This window comes from Bacillus rossius, chromosome 11 (assembly GCF_032445375.1).
Source record: "Bacillus rossius redtenbacheri isolate Brsri chromosome 11, Brsri_v3, whole genome shotgun sequence".
Lineage (NCBI taxonomy): Eukaryota > Metazoa > Arthropoda > Insecta > Phasmatodea > Bacillidae > Bacillus > Bacillus rossius.
The window spans coordinates 38,740,540-38,758,658 of record NC_086338.1 but is presented as its reverse complement, the minus strand read 5'-3'; the positions used below and the strand labels follow the sequence as shown (position 1 = coordinate 38,758,658).

Below are 18,119 nucleotides of genomic sequence, written 5' to 3'. Positions count from 1 at the left end.
TTAATATATCAAGTAAAATTAATTAATAGTTTTAAAACATTTAAGCAACTATAAAAGAAGTTAGAATAGACTAAGTATTTTATTTATCTCAATGATAGTCTAGAACATGAAAAAAAAAACCTCTTAAGTCCATTGTGTATGCAAACATGGCTAAATGCCAGCACAAGAATTCTTAACTGAAAAATAATTGATAAAATAAAAATATAATATAAGTTTTTAAACACTTTTGTTGTTACTCTTTTTGTTCCTCAACTGCAGCGAGTGTTTGTTGTGCAGACATTCATACCAGGTTATGAAGGGCTGCACAGTTGGTCGTGATAGTTGACTCATCAATTTAAATGTGTATTCAGATAGTCACTAGCAGGGTGCACTAAGCTAGAAGCACGGAAGTGCTAAGGGTGACAGACTATACAATGTGTGCCTTTCCACCTTACCGTGCAAGGCACCAAACTAACACATTTTTTAAATATGTATTTTGATAATGCAACTCAAGGAAACCAAGATGTTACCCTGCAATTCTTTGCTTAACGTCAAAGTTGAAGGCTAACCTGTACCCACGTTTAACCAGGAGCAGCTCCAAGAAGGGAGAGGGTGGGTGGGGTGGGGGTGGGTTGGGGGGGGGGGGGGGAGTTACAGCACATGGGTTGTCAATTCAGTTATTAATTTTTGTACCTACATTCACACAACTATTGATGGTAGGATAGTTTAAACACGTGAATTTATGTATTTAAGTTAACAAAAATATATTTTCCTAAATGAAAAATGAAAATTAAGAATACTGACTTAACACCCCCCTTGGAGACATGCACGCAAGTAACACTTGCAATATTGTGTACAGAACTTTTCTGTTACACATAAAAATGGTAATTAAAATATTTTTCATAATTTTTAACAAAATTCCAAATATAACATTACAAGTGACACTAAATAATTTTGTATTGACAGGTATATGGACATTTAATCGCTTCTTTTAATCAAAGTAATTTTTAATAGTGTTTTAGTACCCAAATAAAACTTGAACTATTTTGAATGACCAAAGAGGCTTCTCCAGATTTCTACATATAAAGAAAATTGCTATCTTAAATTCATGTACTACCAATACACACAAAAGGTTTACCCTGTACTGATTTTCACTGAAGACCATATTCCACTTATTTAACATTAGAGAGACCATCTCCATAGTTCTATAGTTGCACGTCACTTCGGATTCTCAAGCCTAAAGACAACACCACATTAGATGCACCAGCAAACTCCACACTTATTTGCCGAAACAATACGAGTCCGCCCATAGCTAGACCCGCCTAGTCAGGTGTTTTGTGTTAGTGAGGCGGGATTTTAAGGGCGATTCTCATTGGTGCAAATCGTGCGGTATCCACTCTCAAGTGCAAGGCTCTCAACTGGCGCGCTGTCTTTTCGTTGTGCACAGGGCAACTGTGAGATTTTAATCTTAACCATAACACTATATGGCAGAGAAATCAAGATAAAGTTATAATGCAAGTCCCCAAAGTGCTTTCAAGAATTTGTATCAGGTGTTTCATACCTAAATATCACTCTGAAAACACGTGTTTAAGGCACTTTACTTTCCTAAAAATACAGTTTAAAAACAAAATACGGAAACAGAACTCATCTGCCCTCAGCATATTCTTAAGAGCTTTTTTAAAATACCCCCCCCCCCCCCCCCCCCTGAATATCTCTAGTAGTTTTCAAATCACAGGGATTTTTTTGGAGCTCAGCGTACTGTGTGCATTCTCAGGTACAGGTACTCGGGACTGCAACGCATAGGATTCATACGGCTGTTCATCATTATGATTATTAAAGGGTTGTTTTGCTACTGTTACCAGGCACTTAAAAGATGTATTACTTTCTTCAAAATTGTTCAATGTGATCATTTTTTTTTAATTGGACACACAAGTCACAATTATAAATCAAGAAATTTAGGAACGTCGTCGATCAACAGGTGAGAACTCAATACTTTCACATAAACGCAAATGCTACCTTTGTAGTATGTCCAGCAGCTGAAGCTAGAGCAGCAAAGAAATTTTCATCCTAGACTGTTATGCATTAAAATTATTTCCTTCTGTTAAATTGGATATTCATCACATGCTAAAAACCCTTCTTTTTTTAGCATATACCATAAGAATCTATGAAATTTTCAGGTGTCAAGCCACTAGCAGTTGTCTCACTGCTTTCAGGCAAGATCACCGCCACTTCAGTCACAATGAAAATCCATGAAAGGAAGAGTTGGTAGCAAGAAATCATCACATCTCAGCTGGACATGGACCTACAAAACTTAAATTGTGGCGTAATTCAATAGCAAACTAATGATGCCCAATCCAAAGCTCTTTCCTCATTACTAGCAATCTTATGACATTTGCAAACAACAGTGCTAACCTTACCTAAGTTTAAGACCCTTCTCACAGCCCGCATAACATTTTGCTCCAAACATGTTTTTTCTAGGACTAACATTCTGTGTTTGCATCCCATACATAGTGTGCAAATTAGTGGAAAATAAAAATTTATTTTCCTTCTATGGAAACAAATGTTTACCCTCAAATCCTAACGGAAGAGAATTAAGCGAGATGAAACTGTAACGGTTTATATATTTATTAGGGCTGGACCAATCAAATCTTCAAATACCATTAGATCCTTAGTATTTGAAGAATTCAATTTTCAAGGAAAAAAAATTTGGAATAAAAATAAAGTAAATTAAAAAATTCAACACTGATAACCTCTGAAGTTAACTAGGTCAATTTTTTAAACTTCATATGTATTGTTACCACTATCCACAATAATGTACTTTTAACATGTATATAAATAAAATTACAATATATATTTATTCTATGAAACAAATAATTAAAAGGGTTAATGTTTCAACACCAGAAGTTTTTTTTCCTTCATTTTTTGTGTCATTGTTTTATTTTTGGCCAAGATGCCTAGAGTGGGGATTTAATGGGTGTATTAGGAGTACTTTTACACTCCATTTCAAATTGATCTAAAACCATTCTTCCATCCAGATAAGTTTAATTTGAACTTGATCCATAAACTTACACTGAGCAAAAAGACAATAAAGGAACAGTATTCAGCCTTCCCCCCCAACTATGCATTTATCCACCTTTGCCAAACCATCTAATGATGTGCAAAATTTTTAGATATAAATCTGAGAAAGGGACACAAATTATATATATTAACACTAGTGATGTCACATTCAGGCAGCCAAAGGCATATTATAAATACAATTTATACTATGCAAGTTTATTTTATCAAATGTTCCATATTCATGGCAGTAGAACAATAAATGTTTTTAAGTTTATCAGAATATAGGCACTTATTACACCCAGAAAAAATTGTGTATTGATCACTTCTGTAGTACAAAATGTTCTTAACCTTCAACAAGATAATAAACTGTATAAAAAACACAATGGTTCAATTTATATTTAAATTTTCACATCAAACTAGTTTGATTCCAATGCTTTGGGAATAATTTTAAGATAAATCACCCAACATACAGTATTTCAAAACCATTAACACTGCAATATTTTGGTTTTTTTGGACATTTACAAATATGGTAACTAAATACACTTAAAAATTATTTGGCATGCATTTTTTTCAGCAGTTTCAGTAAAGTTTTAATTGTCACGCCAATTTCAACAAAAGCAATGATTATTAATGAAAGGTTATTTATCAAATACCTTTTAACTGCATAATTTTAACTGCATACTTGTAGTATAGTATATATAATTTGCTTATAAATATAAACCATTCAGCAGTTCATATCCAAATAAAAATTTCCCAAGTTTTAACAATTCACCCTTGTTAACTGATCAACTTATAAAATGGAAATGGAAACTTTCATGGCTAAATATATGATTAAATAAATTGTCTACCATAATCCCACAGGCAATAATAAAATCAATGGTACAACCTAACCAATTTTAATACCTCAAATTTATAGCCAGAAAACTATTTATTATTCAGTGTTAGTAATATCATCTCATTAATTTCCCTATTAATATTATTGTCCTTATATCTCCTAAAAAAAAAGTTACATTTAAAAGCAAAAGAAGAATTCAAAACCACTCTTCTTGAATATAAATGTGTGTATAAAAAAAATTTGGTTTCAAATTAAATTTATTATTTTGTTACCAACTGTCCACACCCAAATCCCTACTCCACCAAAAAAAAACCAACAAATTAACTTTAACTTACTTACAGTTCAATGTTAGGGATGTGGTCAAGGAAGAAAAATACTGGTATGACAGCGTCTTCCATTCTATTGAAAATGATTTGCATTTATTATGTACAAACATACATTTTATGTACAACATTAACAATTGTCACTGTTTGCATTTTTACATCAGACATAACTACACTCCGGCACACTGGACAGATGTACTCGACACAACCATCTTGTAAAGAAATACTAGTGACAACCGTGTAAAGCTTTGGTTTCTCGTATGCCATAAATAATAATATTACGTAATATTTAGGCAAGATTTAGAAATATTCAACTACTGCAACATGACTGAAGAGAGCGATTGATTTTTTTTCTTACGATTTATTAAAATGAGATTCATACCCGTTATAATATTCATTAGTAGAGCAGTGCTTAAATCACAAGTTAGCTCACACATTCAATATGCTGTATTTAAACACCTTATCAAGCAACAGGCACACTTAGACAAGGCCAGTCTAACTTGCTAGAAAAACTAGGCACAAGTTTAGGAGAAAAGCACTGAACACCGTATCACAAGTTCAGAATAATACAAGGTCGAAACAATTGCTACACGGTTCATTTAATTGTCAATGCTTCTGCATGAAATACATAAAAATATTGGTATGAAAATTTTACAATACTTTACCAGTCTTAAAGTAAAGCTGTGAAAAATAAGTATAAGAAATTGGAATAAGTATAAGAAATTTTTACAAGAGAATAATTTATATATTTCAATACAAACAATGCCACTTAATACTTAAAGGAAATAAGAACTTTTTTTATTAAATAGGCTGCCAAAAAGCAATCAAATATAAAAAAATTTAGTCAGTCGACAAAATAATTTGAATGGTATTAACTGCTAAGCTATGACAATTAAAATAAAAACCTCTAAAATATATTTGTGCATATCTGCATTCACGGGCACCATAATAGTTGTAATACTGATACATACAAGTGTACCATGATTTTTTAACAATACTGACACATTTCCTCCAAGTTAAAATTATCCCCACATGCAACCCAAACATATTTCAAAATTTTTTATGTTTTTTTTTCTTCTTCTGAAATCTGGTGTTCATGCTTGACAATTTGATTTTGAAACATTATCCACATTCCATTTTTATCATCAAATTGCATTAAGTTTTTTTTTCCATGCGTACAAATGCACATACACCCCAAAAATCATCCAAGCACGTGCAATTGAATTACAAAATGTGGTAAGTGCATGCTTGCTAGTTACATGAGAAACTATTACCAAATAAGCAATCTTACTTTAGGCATCCTAAATAGATAATAACAATAACCATGACAATTTTTTTTCTTGCATTCAAAATGGAACAGTGGTGCAATAAATCTCTACATTAATGTGGTGCACTTTTCAACCACATTACACATACATAGCTATACTATATAACACACCTAGGATAACCCAACCTAAAGTCAGAATTCTGAGGGTGACCACACTCACTCTACAATCTTCCTCATGCACACTGGTTCTCTTTCTCTCTCCAGTGTACTTAGGTGCATACCCTCGGATGTCCCCTTGCACACTGGCTGTTAAGACTTCATACGCCAAGTTGGGATTTCATAATTTTTGTTAGTTCCAGATATTAATTGAAATTATTTTTAAAATGGCACCACAGTAGTTACGTTGTATGCATTATCTAGCTTAAGTAAACTCATGAACTTATAGCGACAGACCGTAATGTAAATAATCGAGAAAAAATTTAACTATGAATATATTTGCCTGACATTTTATAAACAACAATTAAAATGTATAAATGCAAAAGACCCATCCTGAGACTGAATTTTATTGGTTTTATTTTATTTTTGAGGGTACATTTTTGTTTACTTAAAAAATTGAATTCATGTGTTAAACTTTCCTTTGATCAAAAGTTGTATAAAAGTAAGAAAGTTCATTATTTGATACCATAAGTTTTGTAAATATTCCATGACTGGTCTACAACTTATTAAACATTATTTTTTTGCAATATACGACGATATACGATACGACTGTATCTTAAGAAAAGTATTTCTGAAGCCGCCATGGGATGTAGAGTAAGTCTGGTACAAAAAATTAACAACAAAAACTCACTTGAATACTTATAGCGTGAAACACCAGTATGAATTTAATTAAAAAAATATATGGTAAAAAAAATGCAATCAGCCAACATGGCACGTGCAGTGGGTACTTAAGGGCGAAATGTCAAAAACGAAGGATAACCCTACTCTAAATGTAATGCATTCTGACGGAAGAAATCAAAACATGTGTGTGAATAAGAATTAAGTTTGGTGCCCTAAAAAAAATTTAAAAATCTAGTTGCAGACATGAGTTACAGAAAAGATTCACTCACCAGGAGCGGCCTAAATATTGTAATAATTTACAAACCCATCTGCTTTAAAAACCAAGATGGCTCAAAAAATGAAGGCGAGTGTGTAAGCAAATGGACACTGACGCAAACTCCCCTTGGAGTTCAAACAGTGAAATAGTGCTCTCTTTGATGCCCAGAGTCAACGAGAGTGAACGAGAGTGAGCAAGAGTGAGCAAGTGTGAGTGAGTGAGAGCTCTTTGCAAGTTCAGCTCGGCTCTGAGTTAGGGATGATACAGAGTTATTCTAACTTTGGAACTCTGAATTAAAAGAAATCAAGGTTGGCGACGAGTGTAAATAAACCCGGTAGTGTTAGTGTTAACTGATTAAGACTTGCACGGTGCAATAAGAGAGAAAAGTACAGTCTTCCTAGTCTACAACACTGCGGATTTTTGAATCTGTTAATTAGGTGCAAGCTAAATATTGTTACAAAATTCAATAAACAGGGACACAAAAAACTCCTATATTTCCTCTTCCTCAACAAGGAAATGTCAATTAGACATTCTATAACTATAAAAACTAACAAATAACGTCCTCAATCACTCTTATTTATTACTAGCTGTCTGTGCCTGCAACATTGTTTACATGAAATTTAAAAAGAGAATATCAGGAATATATATGCTTTGAATTATATAAATAATAAATTTTTTAATTGTACCAGTGTTTTTGTATCATGGAAAAAAAATAAAAGACAATACATATTTTAAAATATGCACACATACAGTTAAGTTTAAACGCTGTGTAAAAATGCTTTACAGGAATCAATTTTTGGTAGACAATCTTATCTTCCGTACCATTTCAGATATTACAATAAAATAAAAAGATTAAACAATAACTGGGGTTACTATCTAGAACTTGTTTGAATTTCAAGTCAAAATCACCACCTGGCAGTGGTATTATTAAAACTTTTCCTACCGAAAAAAAATTTACAATTAATTTTTGGTCAGGCACCTTTTTTGCTAAATAAAAAAAAATTTAATATATAATAATTTGAAAAACACAGACATTTAAAATTTGTTTATTGATTTTTATAATCCCTTATCTTACTGTACATGACTAGCAACCTTGGTATTGGGCAATAGCTGAGGAAGTAAGTTGCTATGCAAGTCACAGGCATAAGAACAAATGTTTGTAAGGGTACCGTTAAATAAAACACACTAGGGGAGTAAGAGCAATGTTGACCAGTGCGAAATAAATAAAAATGCAGCTTAGCAACATACAAGAGAAAATACGATAACATACTTTTGACGTGAAATGAATACAACGCTGCCTATATAGTCCAAAAAATAAATAAATAAATAAAAATAATCAATTACTACCTGAACTTTAGAGCATGCTCAGAAAATTAAGACCAACCAGCAGTGAGCACAAAGCTAATGTGAAATTAAAAACTTAGGTAACCAGGTTTGAATCTTGGTCCATTCATTCTGATTTTGGTTGCCCATGGATCCCAAAATTACTGGAGGTAAATTCTAGAATTATTTGTTACAATAGCCCATGGATAAGGGGAAGTTTATATGATTTTATTTCCAGGCAAATTTCATTTTTAAAACAGCAGATTAAGGCATTTTTTGTTTTTATTTTTTACAAAGTTTAATTATTAAAAAAGATAGCACATTACTGAACAAATATAATACTTGAATGTTTCACAATACTAATTTCTACAAAACAAGTGTCATTTTGACCGATGCATGCATTTTTTTCAATTTGATGATTTATAACAAGCATGTTCCACTTTTCGAAACAAAAAAAAAATCTGTTAAGTATTTTTGTGTTTGAAAAATATTCTAAGGTAGTAATGTAAAAATGAGTTAACTAATAACAGTTACAAGATTAAAAAAGCAAAACTTTATTAAATTGTGGTACAAATGTCATGCTAAATAAAATTACTTTAATTTTATTTTTAAAAGATTATCAATTTGTCATCAGAGTTAAAAGTTTTGTTTTAAATGCTGATTAAATTCATGATTTTAGTTGCACTTGGTTCTTTGTGGTAGGTTAACTTGAATTTCAGTGCTATAAGGTTCATTGACATTATTTTCGGTGTTATTTCAATTTTATAGCAATTCACCGTATAATCTTGTCAAATCTCATGGCCCATACTTTCCCGTGTTACTGTGTTACCCTCTAATGAATTTTTAAAAGATGTTAAGCTCAAAAAAATATTAAAAAATACTAAACGAAGTCAGAAAGTTATCATGTAAGGTCCACTGTACTAAAAAGTTTAACTTATCAGGTGTGAGTGTAACAGGTAGGTATATTTTTCAGTGGTTTGAGTATATTACAAACCCTCTCGCAACCTGTTTAACAATTTAAATATGCACAGTGAAAACAACATGCATAAACTTTTTTGTTTTGCATTCAAAAGTCTCTAATGGCCCAATACTAAGCATAGACCACAGCAATACTCATCCTGCGGAGATTAAAAACTCATATTATTCGGCAACAGGAAGTACATGTTAAAGGCAGAGTTTAGCAGCAGAGGAAACACTTCAGCATTATCGCCATCAAAGTAATTTTCCACTGCTTGATATGTACAAACGCTGAACAAAATATGTACCTGGCAAGGATATCAAGAACCACCTAATTAATGAAATGAATAAGAAAAACAGATTTTGTTCTAGGAATAGCTAAAGCACACATTTTTTAAAGAAGTAGCACTGCTTCAATCCAAAGCCAAATTATTAATTGCTTGTCCAATAATTAATAATTTGCGCTGGGGATTACCATTCTGACACACACAGAACTACCACCAACAGCCAACAGAAAATGCACTACTAGCAAAACTTATTTTGCGATGTCAGATTCTTTCAAAGCAAAAAAAAAACATTAGGTGATGCTTTATTTGTACTTCATTTACGTTAAAAAATTCTTATGATCAAACAATTGTCATATAATTTAATGAAAAATTAAGATCATGATATGCTCAGAAAATTTTTAATATTTTTAAACACACTATCTTGCTACACCATTTTTTAAATTTTTTCCCCAATCATTTTTAAAGGGCATTTGAACCTTTTATTATTAATGCTTAACAATTTTCAATTCAAAGAAAGAAAAAAAGATTCATACTGGATTACAGCTATAAAAGTTGAATTCTGGAATTCAGAGAAACAAAATCTAAAATGTCATTTAAAGCAAGGTAACATGGTTTGCACACTATGATTCTGACAAAACTTTTCAACACCCCAATCTAGTTTCTCGAAACACTGTGAACAAAAGTTTATTTTTAATTCTCCCTAACTTAGCAACCTCCTATTTATGGTTCTGATTTACAATTACACTTTCTAAAAAACCTATGCCCTTAAATTTTTTGTAATAGATGTTAAATGCTGTAGTAAAACAAGCAACTATATAAATAGAAAAATTAAAATACCGTATTGGTCCGAATATAAGGCGACCATTTTTACATAAACGAGAGATGCAAAAATTGGAAGTCGCCTTATTTTCGCACCCAAGACGTCAGGACCGCAAAAATTAGCTCCAAGCTGAAAGATACAGTAGAAACAAAATGTTCACGATTTTTTATATAAACTATAACTTAGTTACCTCACACGGGGAAAACGATAAATCCACCCAATATTGCGGTAATTCACAATTGTTTAAAGTTGAAAATTAAAATATTTGTTCTTGAGTAAAAATGTGAATGTTGAAGCATCTCAAAATGGCAACCTTATATTACACAATTCATATTTGTACTTTGTTTACAATTGCGTGTTAACATTTACGGTAATTTATCTTCAGATTTTTAACGGAAATATTTGTACTAAAATATCACAGCTATTTTCAGAACGATTGTTTACGTTTACAATCATTTCGGATGTAATGTTTGGAAATTCACGGCTGCCAACTGTCTTTCCACACTATTTCTTTGTTGTAAAACGAACATTGCCGAACACGCACGAAGACGCCATATTAACAGGAATTTGGTAAGTTGTTTCAAAAGCTATTTTAATAATCCACTCTTTATATATGTAAAAACCTTTCAAACAACTTAATAATCATAGATTATTCTTTAAAATTAATAGGACAGAGACTCTCTGTCAGAGAGTAATATGGACAAATATTCGCGGTCACGTAACCGATGTTATTCATGGCCGTATTTTTCATCATGGCAGCTAGCCACTTGTTTTGTTCCGGCAAACTGCATTCATTGTTTACTTTGTTACGTTTAACACACTATTAAATAGTAATACGCATTCTTCTGTGGTAATACGTAGCTTAAGTGAAACAGAAAGTTAAATGCTGTATTTTAAGAGTGATTAATAGCCATTGTAAAAATTTAAAATTCGTAGATACAGTAAACTGTGAAAAATGAACAATCACACATCAGTGGAACGGCGGGGAACGAGCTCTAGACAAATAAACAGCTCTGAAGATGACAACTATGCAGCTTCATTAGAGTAAACATACGAAAAAATTTCTAGTGTAATACTTAAAAATATAAATATTTTTAATTTTTTTTTTTTTTACTTTTAGGGTAGGCCATTCAAACCTTTTTTTTAAATAAGTAATGTGATAAATATAATTTAATTGTTATACATAAATGCAAAAAGGATTCATCAACACAAAATGTATGTCTAATGAATTTTCACATTAATTTCTACCAAAATTATTTTTACATTTGTTTGGCCTCCTGAAACTGCAGGTCGCCTTATATTCGGGGTCGCCTTATATTCGGGCCAATACGGTATAAAAATAATGATCAATTTCAAATGGAACAGATCCTCATGTAGTGATATCCAACTTCCTAACTGGTTCATCTCATTTGCCAGTACTTACAAAAGCTAACATTATGCCTAATGGAAGACATGAGTAGAAAAAGACCTATAGACCTAGACACTTTCCAGACTAAGCTCTATACATTAAACCAAATTCTTACAAAAACACACAAAAATGTGCACCTAGATATCAAGACCGGATGAAGATAGCATTATACAGTTTATGCCTGCAGGTACCTACATGTTCCTACTTAAAAAAATAATTAAACCTAGAGTTGTCATTTTTAATACTTTAAATTTTAAGGGACTAGAGAAAAAAGTTCATCTGAGAGAGTTCTTTACAGAATCTTAACCATACTTTGTCAAGCAACCAAAAAATGTTATAACTTTTCCTCGTACTAAGATATTTCATTATCCTGATATTATGATTTAATTGCTCAGTTATAATTTACATGTTGTCTGAGAAAATTTATTATTTGACTTTCAGAATACTGTGTTGTTTAACGTGTAAATTTGATTTTTAAATGTTCCCTTTTTGAAGTATCATCACGTAATTTGATATCAAAACTGATTTGCTTGCTAGCATCCCATCCTGTTATCAAATAAACTACACAGCTTTAAATGAGTATCCAGTAACAATTCAAAGCACGTAATCATTTCTTAAAAGTTATAGTATTGTAGTACATATTGGTCCATACATATTCATTATCAATATTATGGATTAAAATATGATAGGGATAAGCCCATATTAATGCTGTGTACAAAGTACTACATTTCAATCCAAAGAATTAATAACATTAAAGAAGGTATAAAAAGAAATCAAATTGATTTTTCATTTTAAAAATACAGAACCTATCATAGTTCTACTTCATACATATCCACTAAAAAATTGCACACAAATGATACCAAACAGAGCCCATTCAATACATTTGATTAGTATATTGATTTGATGCTGCAACTGTTTTGTTTACATTCATGCAATTTTTGATTTGCAGCCTAGAATTCAAATGTTGTGCACAAGAAGTTAGGTACCGTATATACTCGTGTATAGCGCGCCCTTTTTTCCCCTCAAGTAAAGGAAAAAAATAAGGATGCGCGCTATACACAGGAAAAAAAATTTTTGGGGGGGGGAGGCGGGGAGGAGTGGAAGTCGTTAACTGCCGGGTGACGGGTGACGTTTCTGGCCAGCCCCCACACATACGCACAAGCAACAAGGCCTCTGTTTCACACACACACACACACACACACACACACAAACGCACACGCGCGCGCGCAAGCTCGCACATCATGGTCTCTTGTTTATTTTTAGACCTCCCCCCTTTACAGAAAGCCAGCTCAGAAGCTAGTAAAAAGAGAGAGAGAGAAAGAGAGAATGTTGTCACCAGTTCCCCCCCCCCCCCCCTCGGCAACTTCTTCGCTTCCTCCATTCCTCACCGGTGAGTCATCAAGTTCTCCGCGCCAGCTTAGCAACGTAGCGCGGCACGCCTCCCTCCCTTCCTTCCTTCCACGTACCAGTTGTGACGATATAGCGCTTCATTATCTTCCGTTTAGACAGCAGAGTTTATGTATTTTCCTGACGCATCACCACACATCAATTTAAATAATCAGGTACCACAAAATGTTAGTAAAATTTATTTATGGGGGAAAAAAAATTTCAATTTTTTTTTCTTTGGAATTAGTTGCAAAAATCGTGGTGCGCGCTATACACGAGGGCGCGCTATACACGAGTAAATACGGTAATAATTTTGTTAGAAAAACTGAGATGAGTGAAAATGTATTTATGTGTGTAATTACTAGTTCGAGAGATCTGATTTTGTCATTACTGAAGATGACATTTAAGTGAAAAATATAAACTGAACTTTAGCTAGTATTAAAGAAAATAACTGTTTGAGACAAATAAATTTAGGGACTTAAATCCAGGATATTAATGAACATACTTTTACCAGTTCTCTCCTTAGAACAATAAAGGCCAAATTATAAACATTATTTTTCCCTTTATAATTTAATTAATGAAATGGTGATGAGTTGATGATGAAACCAAAAACCTTTTCCGGAATTTGAGAGACCACAGGTTAACAAATAAATATGTGATTAAAAAGTATTTAATCCATGTCCATCATCTCTCTCCAAAATTAAGAGATGCAAACTATACATTCCTGTAATTACTATTTGTGTTGAGATATTCAAGCAAAATAATTATTTTCAAAACTGTGTAAAATGCTGTTACACAAACTACAATAAAACACCGGTAATCAAACCCAGATGAATAAAAAAAATTAATTTAGACCAAGTGTCCTAACATTGTCAGAATAAACCTTCAAACTAAACTCATCCCAATTTATCATGTATAGGCTACACAGTAATAAACAGCAATTTGCACATAAATTAAACTCAAGTTATCATGTTTTCAAAATAAATTTTTTTCATTACTTAATCGTAATTAGCCAAACCCATTCCTAATATTTTAACTGAAACAGAAAAAAAATATGATTTGCCGAAAATTAAAAATATAAATTGTAGCCAAAAATAAAACACTGGAACACCGAAAAATACGTGTAAAAAGGTATGAAAGTGCACATTGTGGTAATCTTATATATAACTGGAAATGAACAGAATAATAGAAATGAATTGAAACTGACCCAATCAAATTTGAAATAAACGTGATACCCTAGATATTTTTTTTTGGCAAACTCAAAAAACCATCAGCATGTGTATGTGCATGCATGAAAGCAAGGAAGATAGCACAGTTAAAAACACCAAACACAAACACATGAGCTGATGAAAGAAAATGTACCAAAAAATCTTCACTACGCAAACTGTCATAAACAAGGTGAATATAGCATGCAGCACACAAAAAAAATCTTACTCATAACCATAATTACTATGCTTGCACAAAATGGAATACAAAATAAAGCAATGGAGCTATGCTATCTATGTAGACCTGTATCATCAAGTACAATAAATTATGAACACACTCCCTAATTTTAGGCATGACAGAGCAGCATTTCAGATTGGTTTTCCAGGCAGGCTATGGAAAGTAATGCCTTATTAACTTTACATGAATATGAGACAATGCAAAATTGTCTTTTTTTACCTAGAGAATTGGAACTAATGGACATTTGACTGCTACATTATTTTCTTCAAAGAGAGTATGAAACTACCTTTAAAGTTACAACTTACAATTAAGTAAAAAAAAAAATTGGATCAGGTATCCACCTAACTAAGCAACATGAATGTAGAATGCACAAAGTTTCTTTTTACAATGAAGGACAGTCATGTCACAGTTGTAGTGTTTCTGCTTACCTTCACTTGAAGCAGGCAACCATACTAACTACACTCTGTTCATTTCAAAAACCTTATAATTAAATTTTGTACAAAACATTACTCTTAGCAGAAAATTCAGTTTAAATGCACAAGCAAAATTTCTGGCTTCCAGTTTTAGTACTGCCATAGGAAATTCTCGACTTGAGTGGTAGCTGTGTTTATATATCTACTAGGTACTATTGTGGATGTCCTAAATATCTTGAACTGCCTCGCAGGCACCGCCTACATTTAGGATTCATTAGCGCAAAGGTGACTGACTAACATGAGAATAGTCAAAGAGTCCAACTGTACCAAGGTCAACTACAACCCACATACCTAGAATTTCAAGACTGTCCGTTTTGACTCTGGGTGATTACTCTTCAGATACAGCCAGACAATAAGCAACAAGGGCAAGTATCTTGCAAAGATAACACACTACAGTCTGCGTAAAAATGAAATGTAGCATTTCCACTTCCCCCGTGTTGTCACTACGTCAGTCATTTGAATACAACTGCTCTTTGGCAAATGTGAGGAAGTGGACGGCAAGGCATTCACACCTAGTACCTAGGTAACAGTACTTGATAAAAAAAAATTATTGTGAAGAGGATGGAGTCTAACAGTGCACTTTACAAGAGTGTAAGCTATGTGAGTACTACCAATATTCTTATAAAAGCGACATTCAGAATGCTTAGGAAACAAAATAGGTTCCCAAATTTTGTGGGATATTTATTGATTTGTTTTTTCCCCCCCAAAGTTACGCATCAATAATAAAATAGAGCAGCGATTTGACAGTCACACAATGACTAATTAATTATTGTCCGGTACATGGCTGACATTTCTCTCAAACTTGTGCCTCGCATTCACACACACTTTGGAATTATGAAAATTCTGAAAATAACAATCTGTCTCAAGTCTCGTGTTGGCCGTAATGAAAAGGACGTAGATATCACTTAACACCATTGCCTCACTGCCACAAGAAAATTGTTTGCAACCTGTTTGTAAGTTTTGTGTAAAATACTGGAACTATACTGCTTGAACACTTGTATTGCCAGCCACAGGTGATGTTGTGTGTTCGGAATACTTACACCTCTTTAGCCTTTTGATAAGCGATTGGCGACTGAATAGCTTTCAGAAAGTCTTTTTGAGTCTGAAGTATTTTGAGTATTGTCGAAACCCACTCGTCACGGCTTTCTTTCGACGGAGCTTGACACAAGAAGCCAACGTTGTGCGAACGAGGATCCGTCGAACGGATCAAGAATTTACAGGGGTCATTCTCGTCCGCGTTCTCCTCCAGGCTCATCTTGTTCACCTGGTCACAGGCCAGAAAAAAAAACACTCACACATCACAAACATACAAATATAACAATGTTGAACACACAGCACATAGTAGGGGTGGGTGAAGCTGAGTGAATATTCCAAAAATCAAAAAATTTTTACAAAAACATTTCTCCATCAAATAAAATTTTGAATCAAAATATTATTTCTAGCACTTCAAATGGATATCAGTAACAAAAAAAGCTATGAGCTAATTTTAAGATTAAAGATGACTTTAAGTGTCACACAGTTAAATCTTGAACTTTCATAACGACTCATCTTAAAAAGCACCAAAAATGTAGTTTGTACTTATAAAAACATTTTTTAATCTCCTAATCACACATAAATTACACAAACCACAAAACAAACTCTTACCTTAACATAATAAAACAACACTACCATGATATTAACAAATTTTGTTTCAAAACCAGAAGCAAAAATTTATTTATTTTAAAATTCAATTCGACTTTGTATTCACGAAGCTCCACCCACTGAGTTGCTATACAAAAAATAACCACTAGGCCTGTATGAATACTAGTTTTTCGATGTGAAGCAAATATCAAATCACATGTTTAAAATATTCATGAAGCATCACTCTCCCAGAGTGTCTGTGGGTTGTCGGCAGACACACATATGGAGTTTCTTTAATATGTTTGAATTGGGGTTAATGCCTTATTGACAGCAAGGACTCCCAACACAGATCAGGACTATTGGAACAGAGATCAGCCATGACCTAATTCAGGGGTGGCCAACCTTTAAACAGCAAGGTTCAATCACGGACATCTGAAAGTACAGGAGGCCTATTTGCATCTTGTATCCTATTTTTAGTGACAAACTCCCCAGCTTTATTCATTATTTTTATTGCTAACCTGTTTTGTTTTGTGATAGAACATTAGCTACATCAAATCAGCATTAAATCTGTAAAATCACAGCGTTCATAAATAGAAACTGAGAAACTAAAGTATACAAAGTTGAAATATTGCAAAAATCTGAGGGAATGGGGAGGGATTGGGTAGTAGGTATATAATTCCTCCCGGTTAAATACTGAGTCTGAAATTTTTCAAAGTAATGTTATTTCAATACATTTCTGGCATCTTGAACATCCTGAAAAGTCTTTTATATACACCTCCATTTACAGTAGGACCTCGATTACGTATATGTTTGTTATGATGGGCACTACATTTTGTTGCCTTTAGTTAGTTAACAGATGCCAAATTTCGTTACTGCGGACATTTCTACATCACAACTTGCAAATGGGCGGGGTTGATACTACATGAAGTCTGTACATTAACTCATATCCAATTGCTGCACTGCTCACACACATGATTAATGGTTATCAAAGGAGACATAACTGTTTTGGAATGTTGCGTACATTTTCTCCCACACCCGTAAAAAGGGAGGGTAAGACACGGCGCTAATATTTAAGTTGCACTTGGCAAAGAAAATGACAGGCAAATCACCTCTTCCACCAATCCATGCACCTCGTTATGACTAGGGAATCTGTGCAGATCGTTAAGACTTGTTGGGCAGTGCCATGTACACAAGTCATTTAGTCCGAACAGTTTTTTAGCTACCAATTTGTTCTTCATTATACAGGCTCTGTGTGTTCACGGTGTGATTACATAGCTATAGAGATGAAAAAAATACATAATAATCAGCCTCTAGTACAGGAAGAATGGATTGCTGTTAGTTCATCCGCCCCCCACCAAAAAAATTGACTAACCGCCCCTGTACCACATGGGGAAACAGCCATGTCACAAGCGCTCTCTACTTCAGACTGATTTACACACACAAATGTCGTGACAGTGCTGTGGCCGGCTCGTGGATCTACAGACAAGGTTGAAAATATTCTAGGAATCTGCTGTCACCATCACCATACTGTGACTTCCGGATACAGTAAAACACCGTTTTAACGAACTTCATTAGAGCGAACAATTCATTACTACGAACTATGCCTTTGGTCCCGTCAGACGTCCATATAACATAACGTAAAAAAATTTCACTAGTACGAATTTTCTCGTTCAAATTTTTTAAATATTCTATAAATATTCATTTGAACGAACACTTTTCTGCCCGGCACGGTAAACGACAAACGGATAAAATCGTCGCCATTCACCCACAAACTGCCATCTTATTTATTTTGATACGCGCCATAGATGACTGCAATGGAATAGTGTTGAAATTAATGCACAAAACTGG

General features: G+C 33.3%; 1 protein-coding gene across 9 annotated transcripts in view; it reads right to left on the bottom strand.

Annotated features, from left to right (window-relative positions):
* LOC134536834 (kalirin) overlaps positions 1-18,119 on the bottom strand; it is a 402,054-nt gene that overhangs the window by 25,518 nt on the left and 358,417 nt on the right. For all 9 annotated transcript variants that reach the window (XM_063376828.1, XM_063376829.1, XM_063376830.1 and 6 more), the window contains one exon: positions 15,692-15,915. In XM_063376828.1, the coding sequence (XP_063232898.1) occupies positions 15,692-15,915 (224 nt within the window). The remainder of the gene's footprint in view (positions 1-15,691; positions 15,916-18,119) is intronic.